This window comes from Prionailurus viverrinus, chromosome C2, assembly GCF_022837055.1.
Source record: "Prionailurus viverrinus isolate Anna chromosome C2, UM_Priviv_1.0, whole genome shotgun sequence".
NCBI classification, from domain to species: domain Eukaryota; kingdom Metazoa; phylum Chordata; class Mammalia; order Carnivora; family Felidae; genus Prionailurus; species Prionailurus viverrinus.
This window is the reverse complement of record NC_062569.1, coordinates 23,347,567-23,369,899: the sequence shown is the minus strand read 5'-3', so window position 1 is coordinate 23,369,899 and position 22,333 is coordinate 23,347,567. Positions and strand designations below refer to the sequence as shown.

General features: G+C 40.3%; 2 protein-coding genes across 5 annotated transcripts in view; one reads left to right on the top strand and one right to left on the bottom strand.

Annotated features, from left to right (window-relative positions):
- The window catches only part of SATB1 (SATB homeobox 1), a 100,636-nt gene extending 99,399 nt beyond the window's left edge, over positions 1-1,237 (bottom strand). For 3 of the 4 annotated variants that reach the window (XM_047875920.1, XM_047875922.1, XM_047875919.1), the window contains exon 1: positions 266-598. The gene's annotated coding sequence lies outside the window, so the exon portion shown is untranslated. Of the gene's footprint in view, positions 1-265; positions 599-1,165 lie in introns of those variants that run through there. The other variant, XM_047875924.1, reaches the window with a different exon arrangement.
- On the top strand, positions 272-21,718 carry LOC125174418 (atherin-like). The gene is made up of 4 exons (XM_047873985.1): positions 272-422; positions 590-1,089; positions 19,613-19,675; positions 20,863-21,718. The coding sequence occupies exons 1-4, from the start codon at positions 272-274 to the stop codon at positions 20,896-20,898; spliced, it is 750 nt and encodes a 249-aa protein (XP_047729941.1). The 3' UTR covers positions 20,899-21,718.
- The last annotated feature ends 615 nt before the right edge of the window (positions 21,719-22,333 follow it).

Genomic DNA, 22,333 nt, shown 5'->3' with positions numbered 1-22,333 from the left:
ATCTCCAAGTCCCCCATCCCGGGTGCTCTCCCACGCTCTACCCGCCCACCCCTCCGGGGTTCGACTGCTCACGAGGGAAGGGGCTCCGGGGACCCCTGCCGCCGGAGGTCCACAAGAGGGGAGCCGCGCCGCGCCGCCCCAGGAAGGGGCGCCGTGGGTGGGTGCTACGGAGAAGTTTGGATCGATTCCGAAAAAAGGGAGACAGACATGAAAGATCAAGAATGGGGGGGGGGGGGGGAAAGAGAGGCAAAGGAGCAGAACTCACTCAGGCATGGGCGCTGGGGGCGGCGGTGGCTGTCGAGTGCGGGCCCGCGACCAGGAACAGCTCCCCGGGCGGGCGCGCCGGCGTCGGACTTCGGAGGCGGCGGCTTCTGCCTCTGGTGCCGCCGCCGCCGGAGCTGCGGCTGCCGCGGAAGTTAATTGCAACTTGACTTCAAGTTGTCTTCTTTCCCCATCCGAAGTGGGCGTTTAAAGGGGAGAGCGAGGCGAGGAGCGAGCTAGCGAGCGCGCGGGGCCGAGGGAAGGAAGGGGGGGGAGGGAGGGGATGTTAACGGGGAGGAGGGGGAGGGGGCGGCGGCGGGGGCGGGAGGGGGAAGGGGCCGGCGGGAGCTGCTCTCCGCTCGGCGGTCGCCGCGCCCGCAGTCTGGAGGCGCACCGGAGCGGCCGGGGCGCCCCCCGCGGGAGCCCAGAGCCCCCCGGGGCGCGCATCCAGCCGCGGCTCCTTCGGCCGGGCACGCCGCGCCCGGGGGCTCCGCGGACCCCGCGTCGCCGCCGCTCCCGAGCTTGTGCGACGCGGGCTGGTCGGCGGGGCGGCGAGGGCCCGGCCCGCCTCCCCAGCGCCCGCCCCGGCTTCTCCCCCTGGCGGTGGAGCCTCAGCGGCCGCCGGCTACACTGAGCGCGCCGGAGCCCGAGCCGAGCCGAGCCCGAGCCGCCGCCGCCGCCGCCGCCGCCGCCACTGCCGCGCGCCGCTCCCAGGCTCCCTCCCAGCGCGCCGGCCGGGGTGTGGGGGGCGGCGGGCCGGAGGGACGAGGGCGGGCGAGAGGCGCGCGCTGGGATTGGCGCCGAAGACCGGACCCTCAGCCGCTAGGGGTAAGTGTGGGCGCCTGGGAGTGCGCTTAGGGGTGCGCGGCGCGGTTCTCGACGCCAGCCAACCCTGCCCCCTCACCTCTCCCGGGCCCCCACCACGCGCACCCCTCCTCTTGCCGCCTGCGGCTTCCTCTTGTTGTTCGTTGTTTGGCTGGGCTTTTTTTTGGGGGGGGGGGGAGAAGCGGGTGATTGTAGTGTGTGTGCCAGCGGAGGAGGAAGTCAGGTGAGAGGCCCCGACGCACCCCCCCTCCCACCCAGCCCGCATGGGGTGTATCGCTCCCCACTAGAGGCATGTGGGCCAATTTTTTTTCTCTTATCAATGTTCGGCCGAGAAGATCTTTCCTAGGGGGCCTCCTTTTCTCACAGCCTGCTCTGTCCCTCTCCCTCCACCCTACCTTCGCCCCTTTCAGCACCCCATCCGAGAGCGATGCCCCCAACAGAGGAGCACGTGGCGGCGGGAGAAGGAGGGGGCAGTCTTGCAGACCCCCACGCTGCGCCCCTGCCTGTGTGTTTAATATGTATTCTCCCGTCGGCAGCTGCACTTCTTTGCAAGCCACTGAGAAGAGACCCCTAAATTGAGGTCCAGTTAATCCAAAAAGCTGGAAGCAAAGGGGGCAGGTGATGAGAATTTCATGACAGGGGGCTGGCGGACGAGAGGGCCAAGGGAACCTTCCCAAAAGGTGAATGAAACTCCAAAAACCTCTCCAAGAGCAGAGTGACTAGAAGGTTTGGGACCCCAGGCTAAGGAGAAAGGAGAACTCCACCAACTTTGCCCCTCTCCTCCTGCCACCCTCCACCCCCACCCCCACCCCCACCCCCACCCCCACCCCCACCCCCACCCAGTTGCAAGGAAGCTAACAGGTCTTTTGTGTTGTACCTTCTTTGGGAAATTTGCATTGAGTATGACAACAGAAAATTACTACTGTTTACTCAAAGTTAAGGGGTTTGCAGAAAGGAAAAAACAGTCTACTTTTTTTTCTCCGTGTGTGTAGTTGTTAGGTTCAAACCTTGAACTGCAAAACGTCAGTTTGTAACAATAAGGACTGTCGGGCCGCCTCAGTGTATTTTTAGAAGCTGCACTTTTCTGAGTTCCTTTCACACAAGGCTTGCTCTCTCATTAAGTCCCCCTACATAATTGTATTTAGAGAGAAGGAGAGTATGGAAGCCGGAGGGAGATTGCTAAGATCTCCATCCCGCCAGCGCGGAGCACTGTTTGCAGTGAAGTTCCTGGAAAGTGACTGTGGGCTGAGAATTCAGTTTTTCCTAAAAGCTCTGTTAGGTCCTCTTCTGTCAGATGTCTATGAATAAAGCACGCTGGGAAAATCCTCCTATCCGTGCAGTCTTATTTTATCTTTTACACAGTGGTTGATTCTACTTTCAAGTTCTGGTAACAGCACATCAACTGTGCTGTATTTCCGTGTGGTTTTTTCTAAATAAAGGAGGGTAGTGCTTGTGTTCACACTGCTTTCTGATATGCCAGTTTTTTTTCCTATCAAGTGAGTATTGGATTCACTGGAATGTCCGTCTTTTTCAGTTGAGTGTCATTTTACGCAGAGACAACAATTCCAAAGACATTAGAATATTAAAAGTTTATGCATTAGTGTTATTTTGGAGAACTAGCCCCTCGTTTCTAAGACACAAGTGCCCACCTCAACTCCTAGTTCTGAAAAGCAAAGCAAAAAGGGACAAATGCCATGGGCAAAAACAAAACACAAGTTTTCCTTCCTGGACCACTTTGTGTATCCATAGGACCCAAGAGGCACCGACTCCTCCTGCCTTAATTTACCAAAATGCTGAATTGCCTAACTAGTATCAGTATCTCCATCTGGTAATGACATCAGGTTTGGAATGGAAGAATTCTCAGTCTTTAATTACTGCTTATTAGCAATTTCTTATAGCAGGCAGCTGATTCTCCAATTCTGAAAGGCTGAAATGAAGCTTACAGAAATTGAAATACCAAAAAAAAAAAAAAAAAAAGATTTTTTTTCTCTCTTACATACTCATTTATTCCGCAGGGTCATCAACTAAGTCCGCCGAATTTAAGGTGTGATATGCTCCCTTGCATTAAACCATGGGAACATTTTGCCTCAACCTTATGAATTTGCTTTTCTTCCCCTAAATAGTCTTGAACAGAGAGCTCACAGGCTCTATTATAAAACAGAATTATGTAATGATGGGTATAGTACATTAAGTAACATAACTTGATAAACTCTTTTGTAAACCTTGCCCCCTGGCACATAGTAGGAATACATTAAATACTGAATTAAGATGTTAATGGTACTAGGGTAAGGCTTTTTTTTTTTTTTCCAGAGGAGAAAGGTATTTTGCCTGAAAGTTATTAGGGTAATACATTTCTGCTCCTAGATTTTTTTTTTTTAACAAGTCCAAATCTAATTTAAATGGTTGAAAGACGACCAAATCTGAAATATATCAAATGGTTAATAATACTAGCTAGTGTCAAAAGCTGATTATTTTCCTAGGAGAATAGACAACAAATACTGCTTATCAAATAGTGTGAGACAGATACAAAGGAGGGATAAAACAGTATCGGCCTGCAAGGAATTTGGTGGCCAGATGACATCAAAATGTGAAAACACAACTCAGTGGATCAGTGAATGGATGGAATCAAAGGAATATTTGAGAGAATAGATTTTTTTTTCTTTTTTAGACCAGAGAAAATAGACATCCTTCAGTTCCAAGTTGAAATGTATTCTTGAAATTACTTTGCCCGCCAAACCTTCAGGGGCTATCAGTGCAAACACCCTGAATAAAGGGGAATTTACCACTTACCTACCCAAAGGTGGGGATTTTATCTCCAGAGTAGTTACCACAGTGTATATTGTGTATATAAATGAGGAATATCCTCAGTAGTTCATTCCATCTTTGTACAATTTTTTACATTTTCTAAAAAATTGAACAAAATTGATGCAGACTTTCTTAAAACTTTCAACCCTAAAACTCCTAAATCCTATAGACCCTAAAACTTCCAGACGTTAGTCTAAGTTTCATTTGCAGCAAAACAGAGCAAATCTATTACATTAGGATAGGCTATCTTATGGCGGAATAACAAACAATTGCAATGTTTAGTGACCTACAATGGCAGAAGTTGTTTTCTTGGTCATGCTGAGTTCATTGTAAGTCAGCCACTTCCACGTCTCCTTACTCAGGGTCCCAGGCTGACAGAGGAGTTGCCATCTTGAATGTTTCATGTTGCTATGGCAAAAATGAAGGTCATTTAAATGCTATGGCCGGAAGTGACACATGTCATTTGGGCTCACAACTGACTGGCAACAATAATTGGATGGCTCCATAGAATCATCACAATGAGGCCAGATAGTACAGCCTACCTTGTGCCCCAAAGTAGAGAGCTGTGGTGCACAGGTTTAAGGACTAACATACTCTTAAGGACCCTTGTGCCCTGTTATCCTTTAGCTAAGTGATCCCACCCTGCTCCTTTGTGGCCCAGATGTTCCATTCTCCAGGGTAAATACTGCAGGAAAGGCCACCACGTTACAGGGGAGACATGCTGTGACTTCTTTCACTGCCTTTTCTCTTTGAATACAAGACTCCAGTCCCACCCCTCCCCCACAGATTGCAATGCCCTATCAATTTTAAGTCTGTCTTTATATATTCCCTAATATTATATATATTTTATTTTTTCAAGACTTGTTTTCCGAGAAAGGGTACGATGAACAGAACTTTTGAGAAGTGTTATCTGGGGGAAAAAATGTTATCTGAAGATGTCATGATCATTATCAAATTTTGAAATTTTGTCTTGAGTAGCTACTTCCCTTATTTTAACCATCAGAATGTTGCAACACAAATAAAACAGTCTTTTGGAAGTATTCATTCATTCATTTACTTATCCATCTTTTTATTGATTCGATAAATACTCATTTATTGATGCCAAACACTCTTATTAAGGACCGGGTATGTGGAGATGATTGGGAGTTCTTCTTTTCAAGAAACACATTTTCCAATTGGGCTGACAGAAAGAAAAGTCGTTGCAATGCTAGTAGAGGCATAAAGTATTATGGGAACAATTGCGAGGAAGCGAAGAACTCTCTGGCAAGATTAAGGAAAGTTCTGTAGAGGAGTTGAACTAAGTCCTGAGGGTAAGTGAGCCTTCTCTAGTCGGGAAAGGAAGATAGAGGATATTTTAAGCAGAGAGAGCAATATGAGTGAAGGCACTGAGGATGACAAAGCTTGTTGTTTAGGAAACTACCCAGGAACTCAGTGTGGCTGGAACAGGAGGTCTTTGTGAAGGATGAAATCAAGCAACTACAAATTGTAAAGAATCTTGCAGACGTGCTGTAGAATTTAGACATTAGCCCATCTATCAGGGATTGCAAACCCTTCTGTCTACTCTGGGCCGAGCATGGGTACAAGTGAGCTAAGCAGACCAAGTTGAGACCATAAGCAGTGGTGGAGACTGGCAATCTGGAGAATATGGGACTGTCCAAATGGGATAGTCAGGGCCAATGATGCCCAATGTCAGATCTTCTAGTTGTTAAAGAGAAGCTGCTAATTTGGATTTATATGAAAAATTGAAATATTAAATGTTGAGAACTTAACCACATTTTAAAGTACACATGTGGGGAGAAAACGTGTACAGACCAAAATCAGCTTAAAGACCACCAGTCAGATGTCTCCTACCGTATGAGATAAGGAGCCATTAAAGGTTGTAAGGATGGGAGTGACACCATCGGACCTCTTTAGAAAGTTTACTGTGGTGGCAAAGTGGACAGGAAAATTCTGGAGCATGGTAGGCTGTACTTGATATTCCATAATGTCATTTGAGGGGTGATGCAAAGCCTTTTATAACACCGCCCTTTTTTAGTACACAACTTCCCATGCATATAGGGGCAACTGACAAATATTTGAAAAGCTGATGAATGGAAGAGAAAAAAGCTAAAGTTTTAGAAGGAGGGCACATTTTTAGAGGGTTCCTTATACCATATGCTTCCTTTGTTAGACCGTTATTTTGTCAAGAGCACAATGATCTTATATTGATCATATGTAATTTTTCTATATCTGTCTGTGATAAACGTTATTGGTTTTTAAAGATGCATAAATCATTTAGAGTAGGACATAAAGATCAGCACAGCATCAGAATGTCTATTATCTAGGACTGATCTTACTGATCCTACCACCTTGTAAAGGAACTCCAGCTGAACACGTCTGTTGTAGCAGGTCCTAAAAGTCTGTACTCCCAGGCTCTGCAAAACTCCACCAGACCCATGTGTATAGCTTATGCAGGTTTTTAGTGGAGGCCAAACTCTTTATTACTACCCATCAGAGTATATTATAGTTCAATCCATCCCAGAGCCAGGTGCCTAAGACTGTCTTGATTATGTTTAATTTTTCAATTAAGAAAAAATTGAATCCACCAAACACTGTTCCCAGCTTCTTTCTTGCTTTGAAACCATACTTACCTGCCACTCTGCAGTCACCAATCCCTGCACTCTCTCATAAACTCCCATTAAATGTTAGAAACACTAGGTACTCTTCCTAAGGTATGCTGACTGGTTGTAGGTTATGTGTGTTCCCATGGGCACATCCATATTCTGAAAGCCACTCCGTTCATTGGACAATCAAGTCTTTAAAGTCTTAGCAGTTTGGCTCTACAAATTGTCATTTTTAATTGAACTTTCTTGAGGTATGATTTATGGACAATAAACTCTACCCATGTTATGTGTTCCATGAGTTTTGAATCCAAAGAAGCAACATGAGCAAATTATAATATTTTAAGTGAACTTCAGAGGAAAAATATACAGACTATATATAAATGGATATAGATAGATATAGAGAGATACATAGATAGATGATGATAGATCAATAGGTCGCTAGATAGATAGGCAAAGTTAGCCTTACAATCCAAGCACCTGGACTGTAATTCTGGTTCAACTAGTTACTGCTTGCATATGCTTGGCCAAGTCTCTTAGCTTTCTGCCTCTATTTCCTCATCCATGTGATGGGGATTATAATTGTACTCCCCTCCTAGAATTAGCAAATACCAGTGCATCAACACAGCTAGTAGTCAATAGAGACTAACCCTGTTTTCTTTCGTTAATGTTGTTATTGGCATTATTATTCTAATAGAGAAGAAATCCAGGGACTTAAACAAGAAAACGAATTGACTGGAATGTAAGTGGGGTAGAAAGAAGCAAGTACCTCCTGGGTGGCTTGCTGGTATGCTAAGGGGACTCAAAGCCAGAGAATAATTAATGGCCTCTATTTCTGGAATATTTTTTTACTGAAGGATTTTGGAAGAAATAATCTTTCTATTAAAACAGCTATGCATACGGTGGAATGCTTTCTCTCTTCTGTAACTTTTGTGGAAATGTTTGCAAAGTACAGAACATATTCACTAGTAACATCTTTAAAAAAATTTTTTTAATGTTTTATTTATTTTTGAGAGAGAGAGCAAGCAGGTGAGGGAGAGAGAGAGAGAGGGAGACACAGAACTGAAAATGGGATCCAGGCTCCATGCTGTCAGCACAGAGCCTGATGGGGGGCTTGAACTTACAAACTGTGAGATCATGACCTGAGCCAAAGTCAGACACTTAACCAACCAACTGAGCCACCCAGGTGCCCCTCTAGTAACATTTATCTTGAATTGTTAAAGCACCTCCTGCTTTTATATGCTATGAATGCTGCCCAAATGTAGAATCTTTGCCATTAGTAAATGTTTACATTTTAGATGAAAAATGTGTTGGAAAAAACTATTAGAGTATGACCATGGGGAAATCAAGTCACCAAGAAGAAAAGAGGAGCACTGGACTCTAGTTCTGATTCTATAACTCACCCACTAGTTTGTTGATGACAACAAACATCAGGGTGGGGATCTTTGTTCTTTTCACTCTTAATTCCCACATACGAGCTGATCTCAAACTTTAGCGTGTATAGAAATTAAATGCAATGGTTATTTAAATGCACATACCTTGGCTCCGTGCTCATTAATTCTGATTTGGTAGAAATAAGTGGGGATCCAGAAATCCAAGTAATAAATGAAGGTTTTGTTTCACTTTTTATCCTCCCCCCCCCCCAACACCACACACACACACACACACACACACACACACACACACACACACACACACAAACTGGAAAATGCAGTGTAAAGAGTATTTTAGGCATAATTCTATCAACCTGCTTAAATAATGTCACCAACTATCTCTTGTTTCTCCTTTCTTCTGTGTCAACTTCTGTTTTACCTTCATTCTTAATCTAGTTTTCCCTTTACTATAATAAGCTAGTCCCTCCAAGCTTGCATTCTTCTGACATAGAAACTCCAACCAGAGAGCACTCCTCTTCCTCAGTTTCTAGCAAAAGAACTAGACCTGACTGTGACTGGATCAGCTTGTACCATGTACTCATAGCTGCATTTATCACCCTGGTCCGGGGCTGTGTTTCTTTAACGTGCCAGCTTTGGGTCAGATGTGCACCTTGGATTTAGGAGTACAGCCACCCTACCCAAACTGTGTCGCCTGGGAGCGGGGGAGGTACTGTTCTCCAAGATAAGTTAGGGGTAATTTTTCCAGAAATAGGGAAGGCTTATTGGCCAAATCTATAGATTTTCATCCACTACTGTACATTTTTTTAGAAGTACTCAGATGAGAATGAGCCAACTGCCGTGGCCAAAGTATAACTAGTGTGCCGAGTTATTGAAGCTTTCAGCCTCAAAGGTGACCCACCAGGACCTGGGAAGGGCTTAGGATGCCCAGAGTTCCTGAGCCAGTTGCTTCATACATTTACCCCAGAGGTTTTGGCAAATATTAAACATTTTCTGTATGCACTGTGAAGATGATTTGTATACAGGTCATCTGTGACTTGCACATCGGGAATCAATGGATTTTAAGATTGTGTTTTGAGGTCATCTCAAACATGCAATAATATTATTTCTTTTGGATCTAAATGAGACAACTTGGAAGTTGGTTTATGCAATCAAAAGGACAGTAAACATTCCAGGTATAGTATACAGAAGGGGGACAAACACACAGGACCAGCAGTTGAATCCTGCTTTGGCTTGGTTATCAGTTTTGTTTTATTTAGTATTCTTGGACATACATAGTTTGTTCCATCTAAGAGATACGGTCCTAGCCTAGATCTCAGCATGCCTGGCTCCTTATAATGTTTGGAACATAAGTGGATGCACATTATACAGACAATGGAAAAGGGTAAGCTGGCAACAGCATGGAACAGAAAACTGACTTTTAGTCATGAGATAAATTTTAGGTATATTAACCTGAAAGTTTATGGAAGAAGTGAATTCTGATGAATTATTAACTCATTCTTCTGTTAAGTGTAGAAGTTACTATTATTTTCTTAACCTCATTAATAAGGTCAATAAAATAAAATAAGTTTTTTTTAATTAAAAAAAATTTTTTTAACGTTTATTTATTTTTGAGACAGAGAGAGACAGAGCATGAACGGGGGAGGGTCAGAGAGAGGGAGACACAGAATCCGAAACAGGCTCCAGGCTCCGAGCTGTCAGCACAGAGCCTGACACGGGGCTCGAACTCACGGACCGCGAGATATGACCTGAGCCGAGGTCAGCCGCCCAACCGACTGAGCCACCCAGGCGCCCCAAAAAATAAAATAAGTTTGCATCAGCATTTTAGTATTGAGTCATTGGTTTCAGATGGCTTCAGATGGCCCCAGTTTGTGTGTGTGTGTGTGTGGTGTTGGGGGGGAGGATAAAAAGTGAAACAAAACCTTCATTTATACTTGGATTTCTGGATCCCCACTTTCACCTCCACCAAAGCAACCCCACACACAAAATAAAGTATTTTCAACAAATGATGCTAGAATAACTAGATATCCATGCGGACAAAAGCAAACAAACAAAAACCAAAACAAACAAACAGAACATTTTGACCTCTGTCTCACCATATACAAAAGTTCATTGACAGTGGATTATAGATCTAAATGTAGAAGTTAAAACCATAAAGCTTTTCGAGGAAAACATAACTTGGAGATGCAAAAAAATTTCTTAGATAAGCCATAACAGCAGTAAACAATAAAAGAAAGGGTAGCTAAGTTACATGTTAAAATTAAGAACTTCTCACCTGAAGGAAAGCAGGGGGATGAGTAAAGCCTAAAGATCCATGATTAAACCAATCATTACCACCAGTGATATTTTCTCCCCTGTGCGTTAGTTCAAGTTGACCTGTAAGTGATGGAAACTGACTCTGTGAACTTGAGCAAAAAGGGAAATGCCTACCGGGGCTTTTTGTGGAATCCGAAGTCAAGGGTACAGTGGGGTGTCAGGAATAGAGGTATTGAGGTGCTTCAGGGAACCCAGTCAGTCTTCTCTCTGTCCATATTTCTTCTCTGTCTTTCTCATGGCAACACAGCACCCTCCTTTCCTCAGTTCCATAGCAGATCATGGTTGCCAGTTGTTCCTGAGCTATAGGTGTTGCAGTCAAGCCACCCAGAAAAAGGCCCATCTTTCTGTCCCTCACAGTTCTTAGGGATGGGTCTGATTGGCTCACTTGGATCCAGTGACCACCCTTAGTCTAATAAACTGTGACCCAGAGGCAGGGTGATATTTAAGAAGCATAGCAACTCCTTTTTTCCATGGGAATATAGATTGAAAAGAAGAAGCATTCCAGTTGATAGTCTCTCTACATTTCCTCTTTACTTGACAAAAGACAGAGTTGATGGAAGTGTGTACTTGGTTAGTTTTTAATGACCACTAGTTTTGGTGTATTGATACACTATCCCTTTGAGTATCTAATATCAGCATCTCTGCATCTCTGCCAGTTGACTGGTATATATTAAGGACCATAAACAAAATTAGTTCATTTTTAAAATGGTCACATTTATTTGTAAATTATTAGCCAAGATCTATTCAAATGCAGACATGCTTTGTTCTAGTCTGGATATACAATAAAATTAATTTAAATAACTTTAATCAGCTTCAAAAACAGCAAATTCCAAGACAATTAGGTTAACTTTAAGAACTCATATTTATTGAGTTAACAGATGGTAAATTAAAAAACAATGAAGCTAATTTTTAAAATCATTCATTGAATTAAAAAAACAGACATTTAACAAAACTGTTTTTAAGCTGTTTTTTCATCCCAATATGCATATTTTAAGATTCCAATTTGGGGAACTTCTGGGAAGACACCAAATGAGTTGCAGTATGTGAACATTCTTCCAGTGAATTACTTTTTTAAAGGATTTAGAACCACCTGAAAAAGAATTTTATGAATCACCAATAAAGATACAAGAAATAAGCGTATTCTAGAGATTGGAAGGAATGAAGAGTCTACTTCATCAATTCCAATTTACTCTCTAACATGCTGCTCCTATGGCCTTCTATGTTGCTGGCCCTGACACACTTTGAGAGTTTCCTGTGCTAGCAGAGTGAAAGTTATTCCTAGCCAGAATTGCATTTCTGCATTTTAATGGTCAAGCAGAAGACTTCCCTTTGATGGCTTCTTGGGCCTTGTGTACCAATGACCTGAAATATATTCTAAATGCTAGAAGCTGACTCTGCAAGCTTACAAGAAAAGGGGACTTTTGTGGAAGCCCACTGACGACATGGGATCTTCTCCCCTTGGGCTCCCACTTTGCTGGGTCTCCTTGCAGTTTTTGGAAATAGAGCAGTGAACGTATCCCAACACATGAATTGTACCAGAAGTTGGTCGTTTCCATATGCAAGTTCAATCATTTCTCCCACTTCCTGTGGTTTTATAGCTAGAATTGGAGATACCATCATGGCTACATTAAGATACGTCCCTTGCGTTGTACTTGCTATGATTAGTTTTAACATGATGGCGTATTGAAAACTATAGTTATGGGGCGCCTGGGTGGCTCAGTCGGTTAAGCGGCCGACTTCGGCTCAGGTCGTGATCTCGCGGTCCGTGAGTTCGAGCCCCACGTCGGGCTCTGTGCTGACAGCTCGGAGCCTGGAGCTTGTTTCAGATTCTGTGTCTCCCTCTCTCTCTGACCCTCCCCCGTTCATGCTCTGTCTCTCTCTGTCTCAAAAATAAATAAACGTTAAAAAAATTTTTTTTAAAGAAAAAAATAAATAAAAAAAAGAAAACTATAGTTATATATATAGAAATGCAGTTACTACATAAAAACATTTGAAATAGATTTGTTTAATGGCTGCTTGATCAATTGGCGTTACAGTTTTTTCTTTACCTTGGAGAGTTGCAAACTATAATTTATTTTAAGGTCCTAGTAACCCATTTTCTAAGATCTGGTTTTACTTTATGTTTTAAATCTTACGTTACTTGGTCAGTAATGTTGATAATCATATTGACTGGTTTTGGTAGACCAATTTGTTAGTTACAATTTGAGTTTCAGACACTTAGAAACATAAAAACACATTTATTATTGAAATTATGGTAGTAAAAATTATCTTATTGCATAAACATCTTCTTGCATTTGAAACTACTTAGCCCCATCCCCTTTTTGCCTCGAAATAATTGTTTTTATAATAACCTTCTGATACTATGAGGCTTTTTAGGAATGTAATTATAACAATATAGTGGGATGGACTATATTGTTTTTAATTAAACAAGAACAGGTAAAAATAAGAATAAATTGTGACTAGATGAAAAATTCAGGAAGTGAAATTTCAATTTGCAGAAATAGAAATTAGGGATATAGAAGAAGAACTTCATAACTGGTCTAAACATCCAAAGGAAATGAAAAAAAGTTAAAAGGGTAAGAGGAAATTGGATAGACACATTTTGGAGATTTAACTTAGAATGTAAGCTCCTTGAGAGCAATAAACATCTTATTATTGTAACACTCCCCCTAACAGAGGGCTTAACACACAGTATATGCTATTAGTATTAGACAAACATTTCTTATACTTAAGAATAAAATAATGGGTGTTCCTCCGAAAACAGAGCATGTGGATCAGAAATAAAAATCAAAGTTTGTAACTTTTCCTGTATAAAAACTGCAGTAAGATTGTAAGACTTATTTTGAGCAAAACTAAGAAGTAGAGATAAATGCCTAGTCACAGGCTGGTAAATTTTTAAATTTCTAGAACGAACAAAACAATTCCTGCAAGTGTCTAAGAAAACAGATACTCTTGTAGTTTGTCTTCATACTTCTTTTACAGAACTGGAGCTTTTTTAAGACCAAAGGTAAATTTTTACATACTTCTAAGTAAAACAAGTTTGATTTTTTAAGTTTTATGCCTACCCAATTATTGGCTCATACATAAAAGCAACAGAAGAAAAATTTTAACTTGGGAAGGTGTTAGAAAGTATAACAACAAAGGGTACTTAACTGCAAAAGTTGCAGAGATATCATCCAGATCACTCAGTGGTCAGATATATAAAAAATCAAGAATGGAAAATTTCAGGGGCGCCTGGGTGGCGCAGTCGGTTAAGCGTCCGACTTCAGCCAGGTCGCGATCTCGCGGTCCGTGAGTTCGAGCCCCGCGTCAGGCTCTGGGCTGATGGCTCGGAGCCTGGAGCCTGTTTCCGATTCTGTGTCTCCCTCTCTCTCTGCCCCTCCCCCGTTCATGCTCTGTCTCTCTCTGTCCCAAAAATAAATAAAAAACATTGAAAAAAAAATTAAAAAAAAAAAAAGAATGGGAAATTTCAGGAAAAAGTTCAGCCTTAACTAAGCATTGAAGGTCAAGGCAAAGTAATAAATGAATAATATATAGTGAAAATTGAAATGAATTAAGAATTGATGTTGATCACTACATGTTTTTCTTTACTAAGGGAGCAATGTTTTCAATAAAATAATCCTAAAAGGTTTTTTAAATTTTTAAATGAAGAGCCTGTAACGAATAATCACCATGTGGAAAAAGAAGGTGGAGAAAACAAAAGCCTTAGAAGTTGCTGCTTTAGTTTTATTTATTTATTTTTTTTAAGTTTATTTATTTTTGAGACAGAGAGAGACAGAGCATGAACGGGGGAGGGTCAGAGAGAGGGAGACACAGAATCTGAAACAGGCTCCAGGCTCCGAGTTGTCAGCCCAGAGCCCGACAGGGGGGCTAGAACTCACAGACCGCGAGATCATGACCTGAGCCGAAGTCGGCCGCTTAACCGACTGAGCCACCCAGGCGCCCCTAGTTTTAAATCTTTAGATAAGAATGCATTTAGGATAGTCATGAGCAATTTCAAATTGACACTAGTTGAGTGGGAAGAAAAATATCTATTTTATAAATAATTGTAGAAGATAAAAATAAACAAAACAGTCCAAAAGACAAAATGGAAAGGAAACAATAAGGAATTATTGAAAAGAAGAACATATAAAATAAGTGCAGTCAAGCTCAAAAATTATGACAAGTATAAATGTCTTAAATTTCTCTATTCAAATGGGAAGATCTTCACATTAAATTAAAATGAAAGTCGTATGATTTGGTGGTGCTTAATAGAGTCATACTTAAAGATAAATGACATGGAAATACTTTTTAAAAGGGCAAAGATTTTGCAGCCTAACATGCTCACATCTAAATCAGATAAAGCAATAGCAGAATTACAAAAGGGACTATTTTATAATAATTATTAATACAACATTAGTAACGGAATAATGACACTGAAAAATAATGCATTAAATAACTTAAAACATAAAACAATTTAACGTGCTTTTTATTTAAAAAACTTTTTTAATGTTTATTTATTTTTGAGAGAGAAAGGGAGAGAGAGGGACAGAGCACAAGCAGGGGAGGGGCAGAGAGAGAGGGAGGCACAGAATCCTAAGCAGGCTCTAGGCTCTGAGCTGTCAGCACACAGCCCCAGTCGGGGCTCTAACCCAGGAACCGTGAGATCATGACCTGAGCTGAAGTCAGACGCTTAACCGACTGGGCCACTCAGGCACCCTTTGGCATGCTTTTTATGATGGAGCAAAACAGTGAAAATAATGTATATCCAAGCAGCAGTGCAAAAGTTTACAAAATTAGAAACTTAAACTAATGAAATATTTCACATCGGTAGATTAAATAAGAAGTAAATGATTATTATGATAGATTGCGTTTTAAACAGTGTTGGATAAAATTTAACACTTGTTCCTGATAAAATGATTTAAAAAGAAAAAATAAACTGTATTTTAACATGATAATAAATTTGTTTAACCAATAGTCAAAATTAATGTAAAAATACTAGAAATATACATCTTTAAAAACAGAGGTGGGGTAGAAGTTGGTATAGTGGTTCTTCCATAATAATTGTTATTAAACATTATTTTAAAGCCCTTATCAATATAATAAAACATACTAAGGGAAAAAGAGGTATAAGGAGTGAAAAAATATACATTATCATTATGACGGGAAAAATATTTTAATAGCTTGAAAATCCAAAGAAGTGAACAAAAATGTGTATAGACCTAATTAATTAGTGAAATCTTGGAAGACATATGACTCTTCACATAAACCAATAGTATTTCTAAATATTAGCAATCATTAGCTTAAACATAAACTTCTAAAAGATTTATTTTACAAGATATGTAAAACTCTGAGTTTAAACAGAAATATGTTACCTACCTAGATAAAACTGTTTGAGAGTTATAAAAATATTAAGTTAATCAAAATATTGGTTTCTGATTTTGAAAAGGTAACATTTTTAAATTGTTAATTATTTCCAAAGTATAGATTTAATGGGGAATCTAATAATCATGTCTCTTTTGTTTTTCACATTTTGAGGTAATGGTGAGAGGAACTTGATTTTCACATAAATCTGGAAAAGAAAGTAGGCAAGAATAGTAGAAATCATTTCTGAGAAAGAAAGATAATGAGGGCAGACTAGTCTTATCAAATATTAAAATATACTATAAAGTTATAATAACTAAAATCATGTGATACTGGCACCAAAATAGATTAATTAGGAAAAATAAGTGGTTAACAATTATATAATAACAAAATATTTGATAATGTTAGAACACAAACCAATGGAAAGGGAAAATATTTTACAGTGTGTGGACTGATTAACTGTTTGAAAAAAAAAACAATTTATATACTCATGATACACAAAATAGCAACACTTAAACCATAGGAAATCTAAAGGGACTTGGTTTTAAAGATTTCGAATACTGTAACCAATGGCAAAGTGAAAAATAAAATAGATTTGATTTATATAAAGATAGCAACAAAACAAACAGTAGGCTAGGTACAATTATTTGAACATAACAAAAGGGTTAATTATCATATTATTAACAGAAGCTCATACAAACTCCACAGCTAAAAACTAATACATGAGATAAAATAGAATCCTATTTAGCCAATATATGAGATAAGACTAAAATCACATTTCACAAAAGATGAAATATAACACATTTGCAAACATAAAAACATTCAGCCTTACTGATAATCAATTGAATATATACTAAAACAAAAATAAGCTGTATTTAGGCTTAATCAATTATTTTAACTTTAATGTCAAGGATTTCCATTCCCAGCTGATACAGATTATTTTCATTTAGATAAACTTACCCTCTGGAGAAAGTGGGAAACCTGGATAAAATCTAGCAAATATTTGTTTAAAAGCATCCTAGAGCTTTAAGGTGAAGAGGATTGGAGAAGCCAAAAACCCAGAGAGTAGGCAATCCAAGAGAGATCTCACTTACACAACTACCTGTTAGAAGGTAAAACACCACTTGACAAAGATATCACCCAGAGGCTCAAATTATCTGTACAATTTTTCATACACAATGTCTGGCAATAAAATTACCAGTCATACCTGTAGACCAGATAACAGACTTTAAAATATCTGTAATTAATAAATTAACAAAATTAGATGAGCAGATAGGGAATTTCTGCATATTATTGGTAACTATATAAAAACCAAATGGAAATTCTGGAACTAAGAAGTAAACTGAATTAAAAACTCAATGGATGGGTTTAAGAACAGATTAGAAACAGCTGAAGAACAGATTGATGAACTGGAAGGCAAAGCAATAGAAAATTTAATGTTAGTACCCAGAGTTAGCAAGGTACAGTGGAAAATGGTTTCTTCTTACATAACTGGTGGCATGTAAATCTATGTAATACTTTTTGGAAATGCTTTGGTGATGTAAATCAGATATTAGAACAAAAAAGAGGGGCACCTCGGTGGCTCAGTCTGGGGCTGAGACTTCAGCTCAGGTCATGAGCTCACAGTTCATGACTTTGAGCCCCACATTTGGCTCCCAGCTGTCAGTCTGTCAGCACAGAGCCCACTCTGGACTCACTGTCCCCCTCTTTCTGCCCCTCCCCCACTTGCGCTCTCCCAAAAATAAATAAATATTTTTTTAAAAAGAAACAAAAAAATTTGTATGTTTTGACCCAGTAATCTTATGTCTAGGAATATCTATTATGGAAATAATTTTTTTTTAATTTCTTAAATTAAAAAAAAATGTTTTTACATTTATTTATTTTTGAGAGACAGACAGAGAGAGAGAGAGAGAGAGCACAAGTGGGGCAGGGGCAGAGAGAGAAGGAGACACAGAATCCGAAGCAGGCTCCAGGCTCTGAGCTATCAGCAGAGAGCCTGACATGGGGCTCAAACCCACAAACCCCGAGATCGTGACCTGAGCTGAAGTCGGATGCTCAACTGACTGAGCCACCCAGGCGCCCCTACAGAAATAATTTTTTTACTGTGAATTGTTTTATGTATAAAGATGTTCACTATAGAATTACTCATTATACTAACTACAGGGTGCAACGTTTTAAGTGCTTTACTTCAATTTATGCAGTTAATCCTCACAAAAAACCCAAGGAGGTAGAGGTTGTTACCACTAATACCCTCATTTTATAGATGAGAACAATAAAACCTTGACAGGTCAAGTAACTTGCTCGAGATTATGGAACTAGTGAGTAGAGAAACAAATGTTTGAACCAGGCTGCCTGCCTCCACAGCTTGCACTTGAACCTGCCCTGGGCTTTTGGAAGCAACCTAGATAGCTAAGAACTGGAGACTTGCCAAATAAGTGATACTCCCAGTCTATGTAATATTATGCAGGTATTAAAAATGAGCATCACCCGGGGTGCCTGGGTGGCGCAGTCGGTTAAGCGTCCGACTTCAGCCAGGTCACGATCTCACGGTCCGTGAGTTCGAGCCCCGCGTCGGGCTCTGGGCTGATGGCTCAGAGCCTGGAGCCTTTTCCGATTCTGTGTCTCCCTCTCTCTCTGCCCCTCGCCCGTTCATGCTCTGTCTCTCTCTGTCCCAAAAATAAATAAACGTTGAAAAAAAAAATTAAAAAAAAAAAATGAGCATCACCAACACTTTTAGCAACATGCGAAATAATTCTGATATAATACGAAGAGGGAAAAAAATCAAAATCCTAGAATTACACCAAATAAAAAATATATGTGCAAATGTGATGGGAAGCAAATATCCCCAAAGGCTAGTAACAATTATGTGAGGTTAGTAGCACTAGTTTTCTGTTTCTCTTCTTCCATTCTTCATTTTCTCAAAATTTTAATGATGTGTTTCATATACATATATATTATGCTTCATATAGAAAATACCATTACCTATATGTAAAAAGTAGTAGTTTATTGGGTAAGAACCTGGGTTCTGGAACCAGAGTGCCTATGTCACCACTTACTAGGTATGTGACCTTGGGCAGGTTGTTGAACTTTTGTTTCTTAGTTTCTAAGTTTATCCTATAAAATGAGGATAATTTTAGTATGTATCTGATAGGGTAATTGTAAGGATTAAATGTGCTTAAAATGTATTTAGAACAGTGTCTGAAACTGAAGTATGTAAGCATGATCTAGTGTTGTTATTCTGCAAACAGGACTCATTGTTTTAGACCCTGAGTGACCAGACAAAATGACAATTCCCCCCTGCCAGTCCTTTGCTAGGCACATACATTAGCAACAAGTTTTGTTTCTATATATAGATCTTTGTCCTTACTATGAATTCCCCAATGCAGAGATGTCTAGGAACCAAGAACCATTGGCTAAGGAGACACTTCCGAACCCTTTCCAAGAAGCAGTGATAATCAAATGTCCGATGTGTTTTTTATGTTAGAGAAATTCAGCCTCCTTGCCTGTGTCACATCTCTGAGACCTGTACAAGAGTGATTGAAGCTACCCCTTGAAGCCAATATTACATGAACATTATCAGCAGTGAATTAGAGAAAATATTTATCTATTTCCCCAATTTTACCCTTCTCTGAATGAATGACTTCCTACCGGCTCCGTGATCTGACAGTCCAAGTAACAACAGAAAGCTGTTTAAGAAATAGGACACTTGTTGTAACTTGATTTTTCTGAATTGAACACCCCAGAGGGACTGAAAATGTGCTTCAAAACTTTTTCCCACTTGGCCGATCCAAAAAGTTTGGAAAATTTTTATAGAATTTCCTCATTCCTTAAAACAGTTTCATTGAAATTGTAAAAGAAAAAAAAAAAAAGATCTGTTAGATGCCAGGATTTACTGTTAGCTGTCTTAATGGCTAATGAAATGATAAGACCTTGCAATAACCCCTGCCAATTAAAAATTAACAGGTGCTTGCCAGGTAGAATATTGCATTACCTGTAAGAGAAAAGGATGCAGATTGGTATTTCACACATTTGTGAGAATGATCACCTTTGACGTGTGTCTCTGGTTTTCAGGACATTGCACGTGTCTGCTCTTGTAAGACTTTGGCTGCAGAACCCAAGTGTGAACCCTGCTCGGTGAGTTAGCTGTTTCCTGAGTGTTGTCTGTCTCTTCCTTGCCTCTGTCAAGACCCTGTGATGTTCACTGTCAGTGGCCTTTGCTTAAACGTTCTAAAAATTCTCAGCTGTCTGTTATGGTAAATGTCTAACAAATCGCTCTAATCGAGTCTGAGTTTTACAGTGTTGCTAAAGAGCTTGCACACAAACCCCCACTTTGTTCCAGGGTTTACCCCAAACCTTTCCCACTCTCTTTCCTAATAGTCATGTTCTAACACAAGACTACTCGTTAAGACATTCACTGTCTAAATCACAGGTCAACATTTCACAGTTAGTGATGACTGGTCCCATGAAGGATGAGAAGAGCATGATAATAGTGAAATTCCTTTCCCCTTTTATGAAAATAAATCACGAGATTCAACCAGCAAATGGTGAATCAATGGCAAGTCAATAATAAGGTGAGAGAGTATGTTACTGAAAAATGACCTCAAGATTAATTTCTTATGTAGATAAATGCTGGACAATTTCTTATTGTCATAGTGTTATTGGAGGTTATTTCAAGTGTTCATATTGCCACATGAGGTAACGGAATTGAGATGGGCCCCCTCTCTAACATGCCATCTGTGTCTGAATCTGCAAATATTTCTAAACAGTTCTGTTCTTCAGTATCTCCACTTGAAAATGGGAGTGATAGTATTAATCTGTTAGGTTATGAAGGCAAAATGTTATAACATGAAACACCTGACAACCAGCAATCACTTCACGAACACTAGTCCTCCCTACCACTGTTTATTTAGATAGAAAATAAATACATAACACAGAACTCTGCTTTCATCTTCAAATATATTATTCTTCATTGATTATTTTATGAATGTAATCATTGATTCAGAAAATAAATGGAATTTTTATCCCTCCAACCTTCATTCTTTTATTCATTTCTCAGAGTTTTAATGAGCATCTACTATAAGCTAAGAAGTAAGTGCTGTGGGAGACAAAAAGGAGAGTGAAGTACCCATTGTATTCTCATGGAGATTGGAGTCTAGAAAGAGGTTGTATGTATGTATGTATGTATGTATGTATGTATTAAATACCATTAGAGAAACGAAATATTATCTTCGTTTGTTAGAAGGAGAAAGTATTTTATCTAGGGTTTCAATTTCTTTATCTGTGAAATGTGTAAAATAATCTCTGCCCTGCTGGTCTTTTAGGGGTCTGGAGAAGATCAAAGGGGAGCCTGCATGTGAGATCTCTTTGGAAACCCTGAAGCACTCTGTGAATCAAAAGGGTAAATTTTTTCTCTCTTCCCTTGTACCATAAACGCCATGAGAATGTTTGACAGGGCCTGTTATGTGGGTCTTTAAAAATTTTTGAAGTATATATATAAAAAAATCACACTGTAAACCTTAAATATTTGCCATTTTTATTTGCCAACTAAACATCAGTAAAGAGGGCTAAGTTTTTTTTTTTTAATTTTTTTAACATTTATTTATTTTTGAGACAGAGAGAGACAGAGGGTGAAGAGGGGAGGGTCAGAGAGAGAGGGAGACACAGAATCCGAAACAGGCTCCAGGCTCTGAGCTGTCAGCACAGAGCCTGACGCGGGGCTCGAACTCACGGACCTTGAGATCATGACCTGAGCTGAAGTCGGACGCTTAATCGACTGAGCCACCCAGGCGCCCCAAGAGGGCTAAGTTTTGATGAAACAATGAACCACTGATGGAATGAAAGAATCCGTGAATGTTATGCACTGAATGTCTGTGCCCCACCCCACCCCCCAACCTCATATGTTGGAATCCCAACCCCCAATGTGATAGTGTGAGAGGTGGGGCCTTTGGGAGGCAATTAGGTTTATATGAGGTCATGAGGGTGGAGCTCAAGTTAGTGCCTTTACAAGAAGGGGAGATACCAGCATTTCCTCTCCACCACATGATGACACAGTGAGAAGGCAGCCATCTTCAAGCCAAGAAGAGGGCCCCCACCAAGAACTGAATGTACTTGTGCCTTGATCTTGGACCTCCCAGCCTCCAGAGCTGTGAAAAAATAAACATCTGCTGTTTAAGCCGCCCAGCCTGTGGTATTCTGTCATAGCAGCCTGAGCCATTCTGTCATAGCAGCCTGAGCCGACTATGACAATAAGTGAGAAAATAAATGAATAAGTCAATGAAGGAAACAAAACAAAGATGCAGAGTAGGAAAACCTACAAAATGAACGAGGAATAAAGGGTTGTCTTTGAAAATATGCAGTATAGCTGAGTGTTAGGAGTATGATCCATAGCTAGATGGAAGGATGGATGGACGCAGTGTTCTCAGAGTGTGGTCCGTGGACCAGCGGCATGAGTATCCTGTGGGAACTCATTAGAAATGCAAGTTCCTGGTCCACCAGCCAGTCCTGCTGAGTCTGAAAGTCAGAGGTAGGGACAGCAGTCTGTGTTTTAGCAATCCCTGTAGATCATTCTGAGACAAAGTAAAGTTTTGAGAACCATTGCTTTGTACTAACATGGGGACTTTGGAAATTATTCTCCTGTAAGTACATTCAGTGTTAATGAAGGTTTTTAGCTGTGGATGGATATAATCAGACCTGTATTTCTAGGATGATGAGTCTTGGAGCTTCGCCTAAAAGAATTTATGGCTTCAATGTAAAAAGGACCATTGGAGATACTGGAAAACACATTGTATTTGC

Excerpts from the sequence above, each read along its gene's own strand:
- LOC125174418 (XM_047873985.1), top strand. The coding sequence starts at position 272 with ATGGGCGCTGGGGGCGGCGGTGGCTGTCGAGTGCGGGCCCGCGACCAG. Across the intron at positions 1,090-19,612 it reads CGGACCCTCAGCCGCTAGGG|GACATTGCACGTGTCTGCTC; the intron begins GTAAGTGTGGGC and ends TCTGGTTTTCAG. Across the intron at positions 19,676-20,862 it reads CCAAGTGTGAACCCTGCTCG|GGGTCTGGAGAAGATCAAAG; the intron begins GTGAGTTAGCTG and ends CTGGTCTTTTAG.